Source organism: Anguilla anguilla, chromosome 2 (assembly GCF_013347855.1).
Source record: "Anguilla anguilla isolate fAngAng1 chromosome 2, fAngAng1.pri, whole genome shotgun sequence".
Taxonomy (NCBI): domain Eukaryota; kingdom Metazoa; phylum Chordata; class Actinopteri; order Anguilliformes; family Anguillidae; genus Anguilla; species Anguilla anguilla.
In genome coordinates this window covers 42,739,250-42,758,911 of record NC_049202.1, presented here as the reverse complement: position 1 = coordinate 42,758,911, position 19,662 = coordinate 42,739,250, and the positions used below count along the sequence as shown (strand labels likewise).

The 19,662-nt window shown below is 45.1% G+C and overlaps 1 protein-coding gene across 3 annotated transcripts; it reads right to left on the bottom strand.

The window, feature by feature from the left end:
* Window positions 1-1,630: 1,630 nt before the first annotated feature.
* On the bottom strand, window positions 1,631-7,998 carry LOC118221719 (transmembrane protein 11, mitochondrial-like). Of its 3 annotated transcripts, none has more exons than XM_035407026.1 (3): window positions 7,892-7,938; window positions 6,168-6,243; window positions 1,631-5,367 (listed from the first exon to the last, which is right to left on the bottom strand). In XM_035407026.1, exons 2-3 carry the CDS (start codon window positions 6,233-6,235, stop codon window positions 4,851-4,853), a joined length of 585 nt encoding a protein of 194 aa, XP_035262917.1. In that variant the 5' UTR covers window positions 6,236-6,243; window positions 7,892-7,938; the 3' UTR covers window positions 1,631-4,850. The 3 variants fall into 3 exon arrangements, with proteins under 3 accessions (XP_035262917.1, XP_035262918.1, XP_035262919.1); XM_035407027.1 differs by lacking the exon at window positions 7,892-7,938 and adding an exon at window positions 7,129-7,880; XM_035407028.1 differs by lacking the exon at window positions 6,168-6,243 and having other exon boundaries at window positions 7,892-7,998.
* Between the last annotated feature and the right edge of the window lie 11,664 nt (window positions 7,999-19,662).

Sequence of the window (19,662 nt, the reverse complement as noted above, 5' to 3'; positions counted from 1 at the left end):
TTACACTCGTTTAAATTATTTTTGGGGCTGCAGGGTAGTTCCCTCTTGTGGCATGAGAGAGCACCACAGTCTCAGATGACACAAGTGGCCTTGCGTAGCTGAAGCGATATATGGGAGGGATTTTGTCAGTGGGAATAGCAGTGTTTATTGCTTGAGCAACCCGTTGGCTGCCTGGGCGTCCACGGCTTGTTCTCTGCACACGTATGATTGGGTCTCCTCCGCTCCCACTCTGTGTGTACGGCTGATAGCTGTGGTGTGAGAAGAAGCATGTGGCTGGAACCACGTTTTGAGAATCTCGTACAAGCTGCTCCTGTCGTGTATGTTTCAGAGGAGAACCGCTAGTTGTCTCTAGTCATATGAGTTTTGGAAGAGAACTGTGAGTTGTCTTCACTCTCCCAAACCGGCAGTAGGGCCTGTGTGTATGAGCACGTTTGTACAAAGTTCACAAATTGGATATTCCTAATTTGGGTGTGATTAGAGATGCCAATTTTTAAAAATAATATTAATATTTTAAAAAGTAAAATTTAATATGTTACAGAACTCTTCATTGTCATTCTCTTAAATCCCACTAGCCTATAATTTTAATAGGAATTTGCCAATTAAGCAATCCTGGGATTTAGCCTACTTCCATACAGATAGTGACTCGAAAATGACAACACCAATGCAAAGTCACTTCAGAATCAATGCCATGTGTATTATATAGTAATATAAACAATAATCAGCTAAACAAGAACTGTAATTATTACAGACATAATTCCATATGCATGTATAACTACACTAAGTATTTCATAACCTGTCTCAAGCTTGAAATAATTTGTTGTTTTTTAGTGTGAACCATTTACCAGCAACTTTGAAAGCTGATCTAGGGTTTTTACAGATCTTTAAAGAAATGTTTCCAAGTCACAAGCTGAGTGATCATGATGGCGAATTAATTTTATATAACAAGCTTCAGGGAATGTTTCAAGATACACGCAACATATATATCTTACATATGGGGGTCACTGTTAAGTATAAGATATACAGCCAGTGGGGTCACACACTACACAATTTTATTAGTGGAGTGTATGGGGGTGCATCTTAGCTTGCGTTTGCTGTTCACTGTCCAATCAGCATACCCGGTCACGGAAATGTAGATTAGAGGACAGGGGCGTGTGGTAGACATGGTGCTCTCTGCCATCCAGCAGAAGAATCAGGACAAGCTGCTGGCCGGACTGTTGCATCCGCACCTCCGCCCAACGTTTCATGAAGAGCGTGGCTTCCTGTATACAAAGCTCAACATCCTCCCCCCGCCCCACTGCATGGAGAAGGGAGGAGCAAGCGGACAAAACAGAAATCCCTCTTTCAACTTCCTGGCAGGACTGACAGGCGAAATTCAGCAGAGCCAGCAACTAACCTGAGCCAGTCAACAACCTGCCTCCACAACAGAAATTACAGGCTTTCATGACAATGACTTAACAAGTGAATGAAATACATGATGAGAAATGTCCCCCATAACAGAAACCCCCGTGATGCAAAGCCACAATGGCCTCCTAGTACGGCCACACCGCCCTCAACAACGTGCTTTTCCAGTTGTCCCTTCATCACCACACTCCACTGAAACATGCAGAAAAAATACATGCACACAAGAACACTCTGTGAAGATAAAGGAAATTTATTAGAGCTACAGCACTGAAAATTCACCTTTAAAGAAACACATACTTAATAATAATACTGACGTCTATAAAAAGTTTCTCCCCTTCTGCAACGACAGCCACACACAACGGAGGACGGTGTAGTGTCTACATTGTAAAACATGTAAACCAGTACTGAGAACCAAGGACAGCGCAGGTCGTAGGACCGAAGAGGAGGCTCCATTTTCTCCTGTAGAGGGAAAGGATTAGTTCAGGATCAAGGTCTGCTGTGAGCGAAAGCTCTGGTTGCTCTGGAGTCAATCCTCTTTGGAGCACTCCAAATGTGTTCTTCCCTGAAGCACTGAACAGTTGACATGTCACTGTTCTCAGCCGAGATGAGAAGCTATTCTGAAGAGGTGAAAACATGCTCTGTTCCTCTTATTAGTGCTCTGTAAAAAACGTGTGTAAAAGGTCAGATTGCCGCCAGTCCCCACGTTCCCTATTCTTCTGAGAAAATTATGCTGCTTAATCTTCATGTATCAGACTACAGAGTTAGTTTAAACAATGTGTCAAAGTATATAAAACTTCCATTGAGTAGCTGATGGATAACTAAGCTGAAATGGGTGCCATTTTCCTTTTTTGCGTGCTGTTCCCCTTTTGAGCCGGTTCATTCTGGGTGTCATGGGAGGGGACTCCTGCGTTTCCTCAGAAACGGCAGAAATGCTTCCAAGTAGGTATCCTCTTCTAGAAGTCTGAGTGAAAGGGAGTATCTTCCACCGCCGAAGAAACTGTTGCTTATTTGAATGTGATAGCATCATACCCATAACGATGAAGAATTCCAGTGCTGGGCATTATTCCATGGAGAGGGAAACAAGAAGTCCCTCAAGCACACACGAGCTCTACAGTCCAGTCTCTCCCTGCCATTCTAAAAAAAAAAAAAAAAAAAAAACCCAGGTCATGCCCCAATGTTCTGGGTATCAGAAAGGGGCTGCAGAAAGGTTATGATAAAACTAACATGTGGACCGTTTGTTTTATTCAGAAAGAAATGCATTTCAACCCAAAAGCCTTACAACAAGTAAAACTCTTAAACATCCTTTTCAGAGAACTGTTGGACTAAATCAGTGGTAACCAACCCTGTTCCTGGAGATCTATGGTCCTGTAAGACTTCATTCCAACCCTAATAAAGCACACCACCTTCAACAGCTAAAGACCTGCATTGAGCTGAAAATTATTAGAATCACGTGTGCCAAATTAGGGTTGAAATGAAAACCTACAGGACGGTAGATCTCAAGGAACAGGGTTGGTTACCACTGGCCTAAATGATGAAGAATGTCCTCTGTGTAATACAGAGAGAGTGCAAAGCATGTATACACCCAAGGAAATGGGGACAATGCCCAAACCCAAAATGCCACATTGATGGACTGGATTCCCACATCCAGAACTATTACATTTTGGCACAGACATGCAGTTTCACACTGTAGACCAGATCAGCTAATATGGTTAATGGTTTGTACATGTCATAAGAAAACTTTAAGGACTCAAAAATAATAATAAAAATAAAAGTTAAATGATATTCAAAACAGGATAAATGATATTAGCATGAAAGGATTTAGCAAATTATTTTTTTTAATTCTAAAGTTTTATAATATTAATATGTACACTACCAATGTAAGAATTACGCAATATAACGAAGTCAAAGTGCAATTGGGAGAATGATGATTAAATACCCCCAAATAGGTACTACGGATGATGAGCACATAAGTTAATCGGTCCCATAGTCACATTCCTTCACAACGAATACCCTGAAAGGCATGCAATAATGTATACAGCCATGATACACATTTGGAAGGCTTAGTGCCAGTGTGCAAAGACTGGCAGTCAGTGAAACTATGCTGCAAGGGTACTAGGCTGTGAGAAAAGGAATCCTGCCTCGCATAACCTTGATTTGATATGAAATTAGAAATTGAAATTAGACCGTTCCTTCAAGGTTGTTTTTCTACTGTTCCCCATGAGTTGGGATTAAATAAATGCAATGCCTTCACAAATCTAGGGGAGCTACTTGACTAAGAAACACGTGCATTGAACTGAAGGCGACAAGGGGCCAATGCTATAATTAATGTTTCCTTCAAAATATTGCTCCTGAACAAGGTTGACTCAGAACTTATTTGTATTCATTTCAGCTACATTTATATTGTATATGTCAGCTTTTAACATATATGTGTAGCATTAATATGACACTGAAAAAACTAATAAAGAACTGCAAGCCTTGTTTCTTGAGTACACAAAATTCTATATGATATTTGGCATGGTGGACATTAGACACATTAAAAGTACGGATAGTGTTTTCTAATGTTGTACTCATGAAACACTGACAGAGTCCTCATTCACAAACATGCAGCTTCAGCTGCATATCAGACGGGAACAGAGGACACCTCACTTTTAATTTTGAAGGAGGAAAAATAACCATGTCATTAGCAATTAAGGCCCTCGCCATGAGCTCGATATACTCAAGAGCCTGCCTTTGTTAAAAATAAAAAATAAAGACATGAATGTATTAGAATGTGAATGCGAATTTGGACATGACAATGGTAAGTAAACAGGAATGATAAAATGGCTCCTCTCACAATGCTCTCAGCACATGCAACGTGCTGGAGAATGTAGGTTTGGGTAAATAAAGCATGGAAGAAGCCTACCTATTTGGAATAAAAATGAAAAAACCACTTTGAACATGAGAGGTACTAAAACAAAATACAATAGAGAAAATGGTTTCAAATATCCTAAAGTTTAATGAAGAGGTGACTTCATGACCAGCCATAAATGGTCACAATTATGCTACCAAGACAGACAAAAAATATTAGGCCATTGTTAATACGCAAAACATTGCCCATTATTTTATCACACTGTCACAACCCTCAAGAAATTGACTTCGTCATCAAGCCCAACTTTAGTGTCTAGATTACCAAGAGAGTGCATATATATATACACACACACGTGCATATATACGCACTGTATGTCTTTCAGTGCACCAAAAAAAAACTGGAGGGGTGGGGGGGGAGGGGGCGGGGAGAAAATCCTCCAGTTTTAACCATATCCTTTCGTGGGCAAACAATCAAAACTCGAGTGTCAAAACAATTGCAGAAGCATAATATCTTTGTCTTTCTCGTCTTTTCCCGCCATTGTCATCACATAATTTTTTTGTTTTTTTAATTACGGTTTAAAAAAAAAAAAAAAAAAAAGAGCTCAAACGATGTAAAGTTCGTAGATCTTCTTGACGCAGTAAGCCAGGGCGGCCAGCGCTATCGTGTTGTGGAGTCTCTTTCTGTGGACGTCGTCCTTCCTCACCAGCACCACGGGCGTGGAGGAGGTGAGCGTGTGCAGGGGGAGGCGGGACAGTTTGTGGCTGTCGTACTCCACCTGGTACTTGCAGCAGGGGTCGAACTGCCAGGAGATGCCGTAGAGGGCGGCGCAGGCCACGCTGAGGGCCCCGGCAGGCAGCGCCACGTAGCGCGAGTACTCCGGCGGCAGGGAGACGGGCGTGAAGAGGCACGCCACCCCGGCCAGCACCGCCGTCTTGTGCAGGCAGTTGCCCACCGCCACCCAGCGCGCCGTCTCGTCGCCGATGCGCGTGGGCTCGATCACAATGTACTTGTACTGGGCCTCCAGGGCCTGCTCCAGCTCGTACTCAAACTGGTCCTGGGCGTTCTCCCCGTTGTAGATCTCGTGCACGATGTAGCAGTCTGTAGTGCCCATTTCTCCCCTGCGCACGAAGGACGTGGCAGACGCGCGGATGGCAAACGCGGGAAAGAGAAGGAAAGGGAAAAGACAAAGGATTACGAATACATTCCCACTTTCACGACATGCACGTTGTGAAACAATGAGAAAAATGAGTGTGTACGTGCTTACTACCCTTTACGGACTTGCGCAAGTCTATTAAGCATCAAGATTATTATAAACACCCAGCTGCAATTTTGACAGTAAACAGTTCAGGGGTAGCTCAGTTTTTTTTTGTTGCTGTTTTTTAAAATTAAAATCCTAATTGTTAAATCTGTTTATGGTAATTGGACTGTGGATGTCGATCTGTATTTTTATGTTTTTTTTTTTTTTAATGCACACCTCACTGGTTGTGAGATAAAACATATTGATATTGATGACATCATATGACACCATAAAAAGTACACTGGGGGTGGGATGAAGGGGGCTCAAGTTCTTACACCACACTCTTACAGGTCAAATAGATCGGGGGCAGGGGGCGTCAATAAACTATTAATTATGCATTTGCTGGTGTTGATCTGCCTGAATATCTGCTGGCTTGCAGAAACCTGCAGCTGACATACATTTTCTTTACCTTTGACTTCAGGTCTCACATCATAACTCAAATGATTTGTGTACACAGCAGAATGCAGAAAAAACTTTAACACTCGGGTGGTGCATCCACCTAGTTAAGCAAATATTTGGGGTAATTTCCCACTGCAGCAACAACTGCATTATTCATAATTTGATAAAATTCATAGTGTGATGGCACGCATTTTTGGAAATTCAAAATGTGAGTTACGTTACCTTTGAAATTTAAGCAAGCGTTCACCAGCCCTACAACGTATTTTCCAGCTTATGATCACACGTAGCATTCGGGATGCTGAGGACCCATGGGAAAAAAATAAGATTTGCTGATATTGAATACGTTCCGGAGAAGATAGTACTTTACGATTACATGTGTTCTGGATTCTTGCGCTTGAATGTGTCCACTGATTTTGCCAATTTTCTGATTAATGAGACGTGAGAGCGGCAGAGGTTTAAGGGGACCATAAATATTACGTTAAAATAAATATAACTAGCTTGTTCACATGTATTTGGCTATTTACTTTTTCAAAAATGATTTGCATCCTCAAGCTCACTTTCTATGTGAGGGCCATTGTCCCATGAAGTTTGATTCCCCCAAACTAGCAAGCTACTAGCTGTACCGGGGTGCTTAAAGTGAATTAGTTTCTTGTTTCGTGCATTTTATACTACAACTCGTAAAATATGGTCGCAAATTAACCAGACACTGTACGCATTTTATCAACTAGCGTTCACTAGTCGGAAATATTATTTAACTGTTTGGCCTGAAATAGCTGCCACTGCCAGAGCAGTTTGCTAGTTATGATAACTTTTTGCTGTCCTGTTGCGGCCTTTACTTAGCTATTAGCTCGCTTATGCTAGCAAGATCATGATTAGTTGCTAGCCAACATTCCTAGGCTAGATTAGAAAAGTAGTATAAACAGCTTTACATGTTGGGATACCAATATAAACATACCTACTATGGTATTAAGCTTGCTATCAATGTAGGGTTCAATTAGCCATACAAGATGCAATACTGGCGATCTAACTAAATTCACACACATGTAACACGCGTTATATTTCACGGCTAACAAAAGTAGGAAATAGATTAGCCTTTTAACAAAGCAGTAAGAAAGATACCTAACGTTACACACGGCAGAAGTAAACTAAACTAACGAGGGTAAGTTAGCTAACTGCTACTTACGTTAGCTAGCACTACCAAACTAGTCAACGATAGCTAAATCGATGCAAGATGAAGTTTGTCTAACGTTAGAAAAGTAATGGTTGAAGCTCCAACTGCATCTAGCAAGAATCAACCCAGCAATAGGTGGCTAGCGGACTGGCTATTCAGCTAACGAACTCTCGTAGCCGCGGTTGGGTTTAATGCGATGAAAAAGCACGCCGCAATGAGCTATGCTACTTCGTTAGACTACGCTAGTCTAACTATTCGATAGAAGTGTTACAATGGCTAGGTAACGCAATCAAACTATCCTGCTGGTGAAATAGCTAGCTAATGCTAACTAACAAACTAGCGAGCGCTTCATCTCAAACATACTAGCTTGTGCTGACTAGCAACGTTGATTACAACTATCCAGCTAAAAATCTAGCTAGCTACATCGACTATGTCCAATGGCCAACAGTGGCTACTTTAACCGATTTATTGTGTTGAAAAGGGTTACAGTTAGCTACATTACACTTCTAGACACATATCGCCGGGAAACTAATCACCCTTCTATTTGATCGCAATATTGTGCCGTGACTACAAGTACCATGAAAGCTGGTTAGCACGCTAATATCAAAACATTACATTAGGATCATACAGGGTTCATCGAAGAATATTTGAGTTTGACAACCAAATTATTACTTTGTAAATTATTCCACAGAAAAGAAAACAGAACTATATATTGTCCAGAGGCATTCGATTGGTAATAACTTCTTTAAACAGTGGAAAATAAAGTATTGCTGACCTCTCCCTGTCGGCTGGGACACCGCGCCTCCTTCCGAACGCCGCCATCTTGGGAGACTCAACATATCGCTGCGTTTACTACGTGCGACGGTACACGGCTGATAGTGTAGTTCGCTAGCGTATGACATATTTAGAAAGATACTACAGAGAAATACGACTCCCACCATGCATTTGGAAGATAACGTGAACGTTTGTGGGAAACGGTGTTTGTTCGGACCACTGGACAGGAGGGACATTTTCATTTCCACGTTGTACATAAGTTGCCTGTCTGTAGGTTATAGCAAACTCATTAAGCGTGCGTTAGTTGTATATCATTAAGGATACTCAAATTATAATTAGTAGTTAGTTATTTAAAAATGTTTACAGCTAGGTTAACCTTGCAGCAGCTTGTAGGTTTGTGTTGTAAAACAGTGGTTCTCAAACTCGGTCCCAGAGGCCCCTGTGTATGCTGGTTTTCGTTCCAACCACAATTGCATTCCCAGAATTTTAACAAGCTGTCAATTTTTTCTTAATTGGCTACATTTCATGTTTTGAACGGATTATTTACTCTCTTCAACCACATTATGCCAGAAATAGCTATGCATGCCATGAAGAATACAATTAACATGTTCATATCGCGCTAAATTGCAAATAATTACATACAGCAGGTATTTTTTATAAAATGAAAGACTGAGGTTAATGGACAGGTTCCGAATTTGGTTGTTTAAAATTTTTCTAAACTTATTAGCACAGTGCAGGTTTGGCACATAAATATTTGCTTGGTCTTTGAATTCTTCATTGTCTTTCAGATGGTTCTTTTTAGTGGTCAGGTGTCCACTTTCACCAATTAGGAGCCTCAGTTTTTAATTTGGCCAGTTAAAAACAATGAATCAGTTTTATGCAATTGTTTGAAATATAGCACAACGCTAACATATGAATTTTATTCTTCATGGCATGCATAGCTATTACGGACATAATGTGGCTTATGAGGGTAAATAATTCCTGTAAACATGAAAAACACCCAAGTTGTTTTGTATTGGTATGTGTTAAATTTCATGGGATGCTTTCACACGGTACTTACTCTTGATATTTATTAAGACACTGAGTTTGGTGAAATGTAATATGACTAACAGGCCCTTGCAACAGTTTCTAAAATGTCTGCCAACTAAAAATGTTTAAAAAAGGTGTCGTGGCTGTTATATTTCAAAGCATAAAATGTCTTCATATTCTCGGTCCAAATAATCACTTTAATGAATACAATCTAATGAAAATGTCCATTTAAAAATCAATGACAATATTTACAGATTAATTAATAAAAGTATTTAGTAGTCTTGTATTTTCTTTCAGAATATAGTGTTGTATCCTGCTGCTATGAAAGTCTTATCTATCATCTGTGATTTTGTAAATCACGGAACGTTTGCCTAAAAGAAACCCTGAATATGTGTGTTGTTGATAGAATCTTTGATAACAGTGGCATTCTGTTTTTTTATGCTACCAGAGCAACACAATTATGATACTGTGACATCATTACATCAAAATCAAATGACTATTTAAGTGTGGGATGTCCCATTATCCAACAGTGTTTGTGTTGGAGATCATCTGTATAATTTGCTTGAGATATTCTATTTCTGCTTTTAATAGTGTAATTTCGGTTAGGGTTAGGGTTAGGGTTAAGGTTAGGGATACTGTACTCGGGTTAGGGTTAGGGTTACTGTACTAGGGTTAGGGTTAGGGTTAGGGTTACTGTACTAGGGTTAGGGTTAGGGTTACTGTACTAGGGTTAAGGTTAAGGTAAGGGTTAGGGTTACCATACTAGGGTTAGGGTTAGGGTTACTGTACTAGGGTTATGGTTAGAGTTACTGTACTAGGGTTAGGGTTAGGGTAAGGGTTAGGGTTACTGTACTAGGGTTAGGGTTAGGGTTACTGTACTAGGGGTAGGGTTAGGGTTACTGTACTAGGGTTAGGGTTAGGGTATGGGTTAGGGTTACTGTACTAGGGTTAGGGTAAGGGTTAGGGTTACTGTACTAGGGTTAGGGTTAGGGTTACTGTACTAGGGTTAGGGTTAGGGTTACTGTACTAGGGTTAGGGTTAGGGTTACTGTACTAGGGTTAGGGTTGAGGTTGGGGTTGGGGTTAGGGTTTAGGGCTTAGGGTTTAGGGTTTAGGGGTTACGGTGTGAGGGTGTTAGGGTTACTGTACTAGGGTAAGGGTTAGGGTTACTGTACTAGGGTTAGGGTTAGGGTTAGGGTTACTGTACTAGGGTTAGGGATAGGGTAAGGGTTAGGGTTACTGTACTAGGGTTAGGGTTTGGGTTAGGGTTACTGTACTAGGGTTAGGGTTAGGGTAAGGGTTAGGGTTACTGTACTAGGTTTAGGGTTTGGGTTAGGGTTAGGGAAAGGGTTAGGGTTACTGTACTAGGATTAGGGTTAGGGTTAGGGTTACTGTACTAGGGTAAGGGTTAGGGTAAGGGTTAGGGTTACTGTACTAGGGTTAGGGTTAGGGTAAGGGTTAGGGTGACTGTACTAAGGTTAGGGTTAGGGTTAGGGTTACTGTATTAGGGTTAGGGTTAAGGTTACTGTACTAGGGCTAGGGTTAGGGTAAGGGTTAGGGTTACTGTACTAGGGTTAGGGTTAGGGTTACTGTACTAGGGTTAGGGTTAGGGTAAGGGTTAGGGTGACTGTACTAAGGTTAGGGTTAGGGTTAGGGTTACTGTACTAGGGTTAGGGTTAAGGTTACCCCTAGGGTTAACCCTAACCCTAACCCTAACCCTAACCCTAACCCTAATCCTAACCCTAACCCTAACCCGGTGCCTAACCCTAACCCTAACCCTATCCATAACCCTAACCCAAACCCTAACCCTAACCCTAACCCTAACCCTAACCATAACCCTAACCCTAACCCTAACCCTAACCCTAACCCTAACCCTAACCCTAACCCTAACCCTAACCCTAACCCTAACCCTAACCCTAACCCTAACCCTAACCCTAACCCTAACCCTAACCCTAACCCTAACCCTAACCCTAACCCTAACCCTAACCCTAACCCTAACCCTAACCCTAACCCTAACCCTAACCCAAACCCTAACCCTAACCCTAACCCTAACCCTAACCCTAACCCTAACCCTAACCCTAACCCTAACCCTAACCCTAACCCTAACCCTAACCCTAACCCTAACCCTAACCCTAACCCTAACCCTAACCCTAACCCTAACCCTAACCCTAACCCTAACCCTAACCCTAACCCTAACCCTAACCCTAACCCTAACCCTAACCCTAACCCTAACCCTAACCCTAACCCTAACCCTAACCCTAACCCTAACCCTAACCCTAACCCTAACCCTAACCCTAACCCTAACCCTAACCCTAACCCTAACCCTAACCCTAACCCTAACCCTAACCCTAACCCTAACCCTAACCCTAACCCTAACCCTAACCCTAACCCTAACCCTAACCCTAACCCTAACCCTAACCCTAACCCTAACCCTAACCCTAACCCTAACCCTAACCCTAACCCTAACCCTAACCCTAACCCTAACCCTAACCCTAACCCTAACCCTAACCCTAACCCTAACCCTAACCCTAACCCTAACCCTAACCCTAACCCTAACCCTAACCCTAACCCTAACCCTAACCCTAACCCTAACCCTAACCCTAACCCTAACCCTAACCCTAACCCTAACCCTAACCCTAACCCTAACCCTAACCCTAACCCTAACCCTAACCCTAACCCTAACCCTAACCCTAACCCTAACCCTAACCCTAACCCTAACCCTAACCCTAACCCTAACCCTAACCCTAACCCTAACCCTAACCCTAACCCTAACCCTAACCCTAACCCTAACCCTAACCCTAACCCTAACCCTAACCCTAACCCTAACCCTAACCCTAACCCTAACCCTAACCCTAACCCTAACCCTAACCCTAACCCTAACCCTAACCCTAACCCTAACCCTAACCCTAACCCTAACCCTAACCCTAACCCTAACCCTAACCCTAACCCTAACCCTAACCCTAACCCTAACCCTAACCCTAACCCTAACCCTAACCCTAACCCTAACCCTAACCCTAACCCTAACCCTAACCCTAACCCTAACCCTAACCCTAACCCTAACCCTAACCCTAACCCTAACCCTAACCCTAACCCTAACCCTAACCCTAACCCTAACCCTAACCCTAACCCTAACCCTAACCCTAACCCTAACCCTAACCCTAACCCTAACCCTAACCCTAACCCTAACCCTAACCCTAACCCTAACCCTAACCCTAACCCTAACCCTAACCCTAACCCTAACCCTAACCCTAACCCTAACCCTAACCCTAACCCTAACCCTAACCCTAACCCTAACCCTAACCCTAACCCTAACCCTAACCCTAACCCTAACCCTAACCCTAACCCTAACCCTAACCCTAACCCTAACCCTAACCCTAACCCTAACCCTAACCCTAACCCTAACCCTAACCCTAACCCTAACCCTAACCCTAACCCTAACCCTAACCCTAACCCTAACCCTAACCCTAACCCTAACCCTAACCCTAACCCTAACCCTAACCCTAACCCTAACCCTAACCCTAACCCTAACCCTAACCCTAACCCTAACCCTAACCCTAACCCTAACCCTAACCCTAACCCTAACCCTAACCCTAACCCTAACCCTAACCCTAACCCTAACCCTAACCCTAACCCTAACCCTAACCCTAACCCTAACCCTAACCCTAACCCTAACCCTAACCCTAACCCTAACCCTAACCCTAACCCTAACCCTAACCCTAACCCTAACCCTAACCCTAACCCTAACCCTAACCCTAACCCTAACCCTAACCCTAACCCTAACCCTAACCCTAACCCTAACCCTAACCCTAACCCTAACCCTAACCCTAACCCTAACCCTAACCCTAACCCTAACCCTAACCCTAACCCTAACCCTAACCCTAACCCTAACCCTAACCCTAACCCTAACCCTAACCCTAACCCTAACCCTAACCCTAACCCTAACCCTAACCCTAACCCTAACCCTAACCCTAACCCTAACCCTAACCCTAACCCTAACCCTAACCCTAACCCTAACCCTAACCCTAACCCTAACCCTAACCCTAACCCTAACCCTAACCCTAACCCTAACCCTAACCCTAACCCTAACCCTAACCCTAACCCTAACCCTAACCCTAACCCTAACCCTAACCCTAACCCTAACCCTAACCCTAACCCTAACCCTAACCCTAACCCTAACCCTAACCCTAACCCTAACCCTAACCCTAACCCTAACCCTAACCCTAACCCTAACCCTAACCCTAACCCTAACCCTAACCCTAACCCTAACCCTAACCCTAACCCTAACCCTAACCCTAACCCTAACCCTAACCCTAACCCTAACCCTAACCCTAACCCTAACCCTAACCCTAACCCTAACCCTAACCCTAACCCTAACCCTAACCCTAACCCTAACCCTAACCCTAACCCTAACCCTAACCCTAACCCTAACCCTAACCCTAACCCTAACCCTAACCCTAACCCTAACCCTAACCCTAACCCTAACCCTAACCCTAACCCTAACCCTAACCCTAACCCTAACCCTAACCCTAACCCTAACCCTAACCCTAACCCTAACCCTAACCCTAACCCTAACCCTAACCCTAACCCTAACCCTAACCCTAACCCTAACCCTAACCCTAACCCTAACCCTAACCCTAACCCTAACCCTAACCCTAACCCTAACCCTAACCCTAACCCTAACCCTAACCCTAACCCTAACCCTAACCCTAACCCTAACCCTAACCCTAACCCTAACCCTAACCCTAACCCTAACCCTAACCCTAACCCTAACCCTAACCCTAACCCTAACCCTAACCCTAACCCTAACCCTAACCCTAACCCTAACCCTAACCCTAACCCTAACCCTAACCCTAACCCTAACCCTAACCCTAACCCTAACCCTAACCCTAACCCTAACCCTAACCCTAACCCTAACCCTAACCCTAACCCTAACCCTAACCCTAACCCTAACCCTAACCCTAACCCTAACCCTAACCCTAACCCTAACCCTAACCCTAACCCTAACCCTAACCCTAACCCTAACCCTAACCCTAACCCTAACCCTAACCCTAACCCTAACCCTAACCCTAACCCTAACCCTAACCCTAACCCTAACCCTAACCCTAACCCTAACCCTAACCCTAACCCTAACCCTAACCCTAACCCTAACCCTAACCCTAACCCTAACCCTAACCCTAACCCTAACCCTAACCCTAACCCTAACCCTAACCCTAACCCTAACCCTAACCCTAACCCTAACCCTAACCCTAACCCTAACCCTAACCCTAACCCTAACCCTAACCCTAACCCTAACCCTAACCCTAACCCTAACCCTAACCCTAACCCTAACCCTAACCCTAACCCTAACCCTAACCCTAACCCTAACCCTAACCCTAACCCTAACCCTAACCCTAACCCTAACCCTAACCCTAACCCTAACCCTAACCCTAACCCTAACCCTAACCCTAACCCTAACCCTAACCCTAACCCTAACCCTAACCCTAACCCTAACCCTAACCCTAACCCTAACCCTAACCCTAACCCTAACCCTAACCCTAACCCTAACCCTAACCCTAACCCTAACCCTAACCCTAACCCTAACCCTAACCCTAACCCTAACCCTAACCCTAACCCTAACCCTAACCCTAACCCTAACCCTAACCCTAACCCTAACCCTAACCCTAACCCTAACCCTAACCCTAACCCTAACCCTAACCCTAACCCTAACCCTAACCCTAACCCTAACCCTAACCCTAACCCTAACCCTAACCCTAACCCTAACCCTAACCCTAACCCTAACCCTAACCCTAACCCTAACCCTAACCCTAACCCTAACCCTAACCCTAACCCTAACCCTAACCCTAACCCTAACCCTAACCCTAACCCTAACCCTAACCCTAACCCTAACCCTAACCCTAACCCTAACCCTAACCCTAACCCTAACCCTAACCCTAACCCTAACCCTAACCCTAACCCTAACCCTAACCCTAACCCTAACCCTAACCCTAACCCTAACCCTAACCCTAACCCTAACCCTAACCCTAACCCTAACCCTAACCCTAACCCTAACCCTAACCCTAACCCTAACCCTAACCCTAACCCTAACCCTAACCCTAACCCTAACCCTAACCCTAACCCTAACCCTAACCCTAACCCTAACCCTAACCCTAACCCTAACCCTAACCCTAACCCTAACCCTAACCCTAACCCTAACCCTAACCCTAACCCTAACCCTAACCCTAACCCTAACCCTAACCCTAACCCTAACCCTAACCCTAACCCTAACCCTAACCCTAACCCTAACCCTAACCCTAACCCTAACCCTAACCCTAACCCTAACCCTAACCCTAACCCTAACCCTAACCCTAACCCTAACCCTAACCCTAACCCTAACCCTAACCCTAACCCTAACCCTAACCCTAACCCTAACCCTAACCCTAACCCTAACCCTAACCCTAACCCTAACCCTAACCCTAACCCTAACCCTAACCCTAACCCTAACCCTAACCCTAACCCTAACCCTAACCCTAACCCTAACCCTAACCCTAACCCTAACCCTAACCCTAACCCTAACCCTAACCCTAACCCTAACCCTAACCCTAACCCTAACCCTAACCCTAACCCTAACCCTAACCCTAACCCTAACCCTAACCCTAACCCTAACCCTAACCCTAACCCTAACCCTAACCCTAACCCTAACCCTAACCCTAACCCTAACCCTAACCCTAACCCTAACCCTAACCCTAACCCTAACCCTAACCCTAACCCTAACCCTAACCCTAACCCTAACCCTAACCCTAACCCTAACCCTAACCCTAACCCTAACCCTAACCCTAACCCTAACCCTAACCCTAACCCTAACCCTAACCCTAACCCTAACCCTAACCCTAACCCTAACCCTAACCCTAACCCTAACCCTAACCCTAACCCTAACCCTAACCCTAACCCTAACCCTAACCCTAACCCTAACCCTAACCCTAACCCTAACCCTAACCCTAACCCTAACCCTAACCCTAACCCTAACCCTAACCCTAACCCTAACCCTAACCCTAACCCTAACCCTAACCCTAACCCTAACCCTAACCCTAACCCTAACCCTAACCCTAACCCTAACCCTAACCCTAACCCTAACCCTAACCCTAACCCTAACCCTAACCCTAACCCTAACCCTAACCCTAACCCTAACCCTAACCCTAACCCTAACCCTAACCCTAACCCTAACCCTAACCCTAACCCTAACCCTAACCCTAACCCTAACCCTAACCCTAACCCTAACCCTAACCCTAACCCTAACCCTAACCCTAACCCTAACCCTAACCCTAACCCTAACCCTAACCCTAACCCTAACCCTAACCCTAACCCTAACCCTAACCCTAACCCTAACCCTAACCCTAACCCTAACCCTAACCCTAACCCTAACCCTAACCCTAACCCTAACCCTAACCCTAACCCTAACCCTAACCCTAACCCTAACCCTAACCCTAACCCTAACCCTAACCCTAACCCTAACCCTAACCCTAACCCTAACCCTAACCCTAACCCTAACCCTAACCCTAACCCTAACCCTAACCCTAACCCTAACCCTAACCCTAACCCTAACCCTAACCCTAACCCTAACCCTAACCCTAACCCTAACCCTAACCCTAACCCTAACCCTAACCCTAACCCTAACCCTAACCCTAACCCTAACCCTAACCCTAACCCTAACCCTAACCCTAACCCTAACCCTAACCCTAACCCTAACCCTAACCCTAACCCTAACCCTAACCCTAACCCTAACCCTAACCCTAACCCTAACCCTAACCCTAACCCTAACCCTAACCCTAACCCTAACCCTAACCCTAACCCTAACCCTAACCCTAACCCTAACCCTAACCCTAACCCTAACCCTAACCCTAACCCTAACCCTAACCCTAACCCTAACCCTAACCCTAACCCTAACCCTAACCCTAACCCTAACCCTAACCCTAACCCTAACCCTAACCCTAACCCTAACCCTAACCCTAACCCTAACCCTAACCCTAACCCTAACCCTAACCCTAACCCTAACCCTAACCCTAACCCTAACCCTAACCCTAACCCTAACCCTAACCCTAACCCTAACCCTAACCCTAACCCTAACCCTAACCCTAACCCTAACCCTAACCCTAACCCTAACCCTAACCCTAACCCTAACCCTAACCCTAACCCTAACCCTAACCCTAACCCTAACCCTAACCCTAACCCTAACCCTAACCCTAACCCTAACCCTAACCCTAACCCTAACCCTAACCCTAACCCTAACCCTAACCCTAACCCTAACCCTAACCCTAACCCTAACCCTAACCCTAACCCTAACCCTAACCCTAACCCTAACCCTAACCCTAACCCTAACCCTAACCCTAACCCTAACCCTAACCCTAACCCTAACCCTAACCCTAACCCTAACCCTAACCCTAACCCTAACCCTAACCCTAACCCTAACCCTAACCCTAACCCTAACCCTAACCCTAACCCTAACCCTAACCCTAACCCTAACCCTAACCCTAACCCTAACCCTAACCCTAACCCTAACCCTAACCCTAACCCTAACCCTAACCCTAACCCTAACCCTAACCCTAACCCTAACCCTAACCCTAACCCTAACCCTAACCCTAACCCTAACCCTAACCCTAACCCTAACCCTAACCCTAACCCTAACCCTAACCCTAACCCTAACCCTAACCCTAACCCTAACCCTAACCCTAACCCTAACCCTAACCCTAACCCTAACCCTAACCCTAACCCTAACCCTAACCCTAACCCTAACCCTAACCCTAACCCTAACCCTAACCCTAACCCTAACCCTAACCCTAACCCTAACCCTAACCCTAACCCTAACCCTAACCCTAACCCTAACCCTAACCCTAACCCTAACCCTAACCCTAACCCTAACCCTAACCCTAACCCTAACCCTAACCCTAACCCTAACCCTAACCCTAACCCTAACCCTAACCCTAACCCTAACCCTAACCCTAACCCTAACCCTAACCCTAACCCTAACCCTAACCCTAACCCTAACCCTAACCCTAACCCTAACCCTAACCCTAACCCTAACCCTAACCCTAACCCTAACCCTAACCCTAACCCTAACCCTAACCCTAACCCTAACCCTAACCCTAACCCTAACCCTAACCCTAACCCTAACCCTAACCCTAACCCTAACCCTAACCCTAACCCTAACCCTAACCCTAACCCTAACCCTAACCCTAACCCTAACCCTAACCCTAACCCTAACCCTAACCCTAACCCTAACCCTAACCCTAACCCTAACCCTAACCCTAACCCTAACCCTAACCCTAACCCTAACCCTAACCCTAACCCTAACCCTAACCCTAACCCTAACCCTAACCCTAACCCTAACCCTAACCCTAACCCTAACCCTAACCCTAACCCTAACCCTAACCCTAACCCTAACCCTAACCCTAACCCTAACCCTAACCCTAACCCTAACCCTAACCCTAACCCTAACCCTAACCCTAACCCTAACCCTAACCCTAACCCTAACCCTAACCCTAACCCTAACCCTAACCCTAACCCTAACCCTAACCCTAACCCTAACCCTAACCCTAACCCTAACCCTAACCCTAACCCTAACCCTAACCCTAACCCTAACCCTAACCCTAACCCTAACCCTAACCCTAACCCTAACCCTAACCCTAACCCTAACCCTAACCCTAACCCTAACCCTAACCCTAACCCTAACCCTAACCCTAACCCTAACCCTAACCCTAACCCTAACCCTAACCCTAACCCTAACCCTAACCCTAACCCTAACCCTAACCCTAACCCTAACCCTAACCCTAACCCTAACCCTAACCCTAACCCTAACCCTAACCCTAACCCTAACCCTAACCCTAACCCTAACCCTAACCCTAACCCTAACCCTAACCCTAACCCTAACCCTAACCCTAACCCTAACCCTAACCCTAACCCTAACCCTAACCCTAACCCTAACCCTAACCCTAACCCTAACCCTAACCCTAACCCTAACCCTAACCCTAACCCTAACCCTAACCCTAACCCTAACCCTAACCCTAACCCTAACCCTAACCCTAACCCTAACCCTAACCCTAACCCTAACCCTAACCCTAACCCTAACCCTAACCCTAACCCTAACCCTAACCCTAACCCTAACCCTAACCCTAACCCTAACCCTAACCCTAACCCTAACCCTAACCCTAACCCTAACCCTAACCCTAACCCTAACCCTAACCCTAACCCTAACCCTAACCCTAACCCTAACCCTAACCCTAACCCTAACCCTAACCCTAACCCTAACCCTAACCCTAACCCTAACCCTAACCCTAACCCTAACCCTAACCCTAACCCTAACCCTAACCCTAACCCTAACCCTAACCCTAACCCTAACCCTAACCCTAACCCTAACCCTAACCCTAACCCTAACCCTAACCCTAACCCTAACCCTAACCCTAACCCTAACCCTAACCCTAACCCTAACCCTAACCCTAACCCTAACCCTAACCCTAACCCTAACCCTAACCCTAACCCTAACCCTAACCCTAACCCTAACCCTAACCCTAACCCTAACCCTAACCCTAACCCTAACCCTAACCCTAACCCTAACCCTAACCCTAACCCTAACCCTAACCCTAACCCTAACCCTAACCCTAACCCTAACCCTAACCCTAACCCTAACCCTAACCCTAACCCTAACCCTAACCCTAACCCTAACCCTAACCCTAACCCTAACCCTAACCCTAACCCTAACCCTAACCCTAACCCT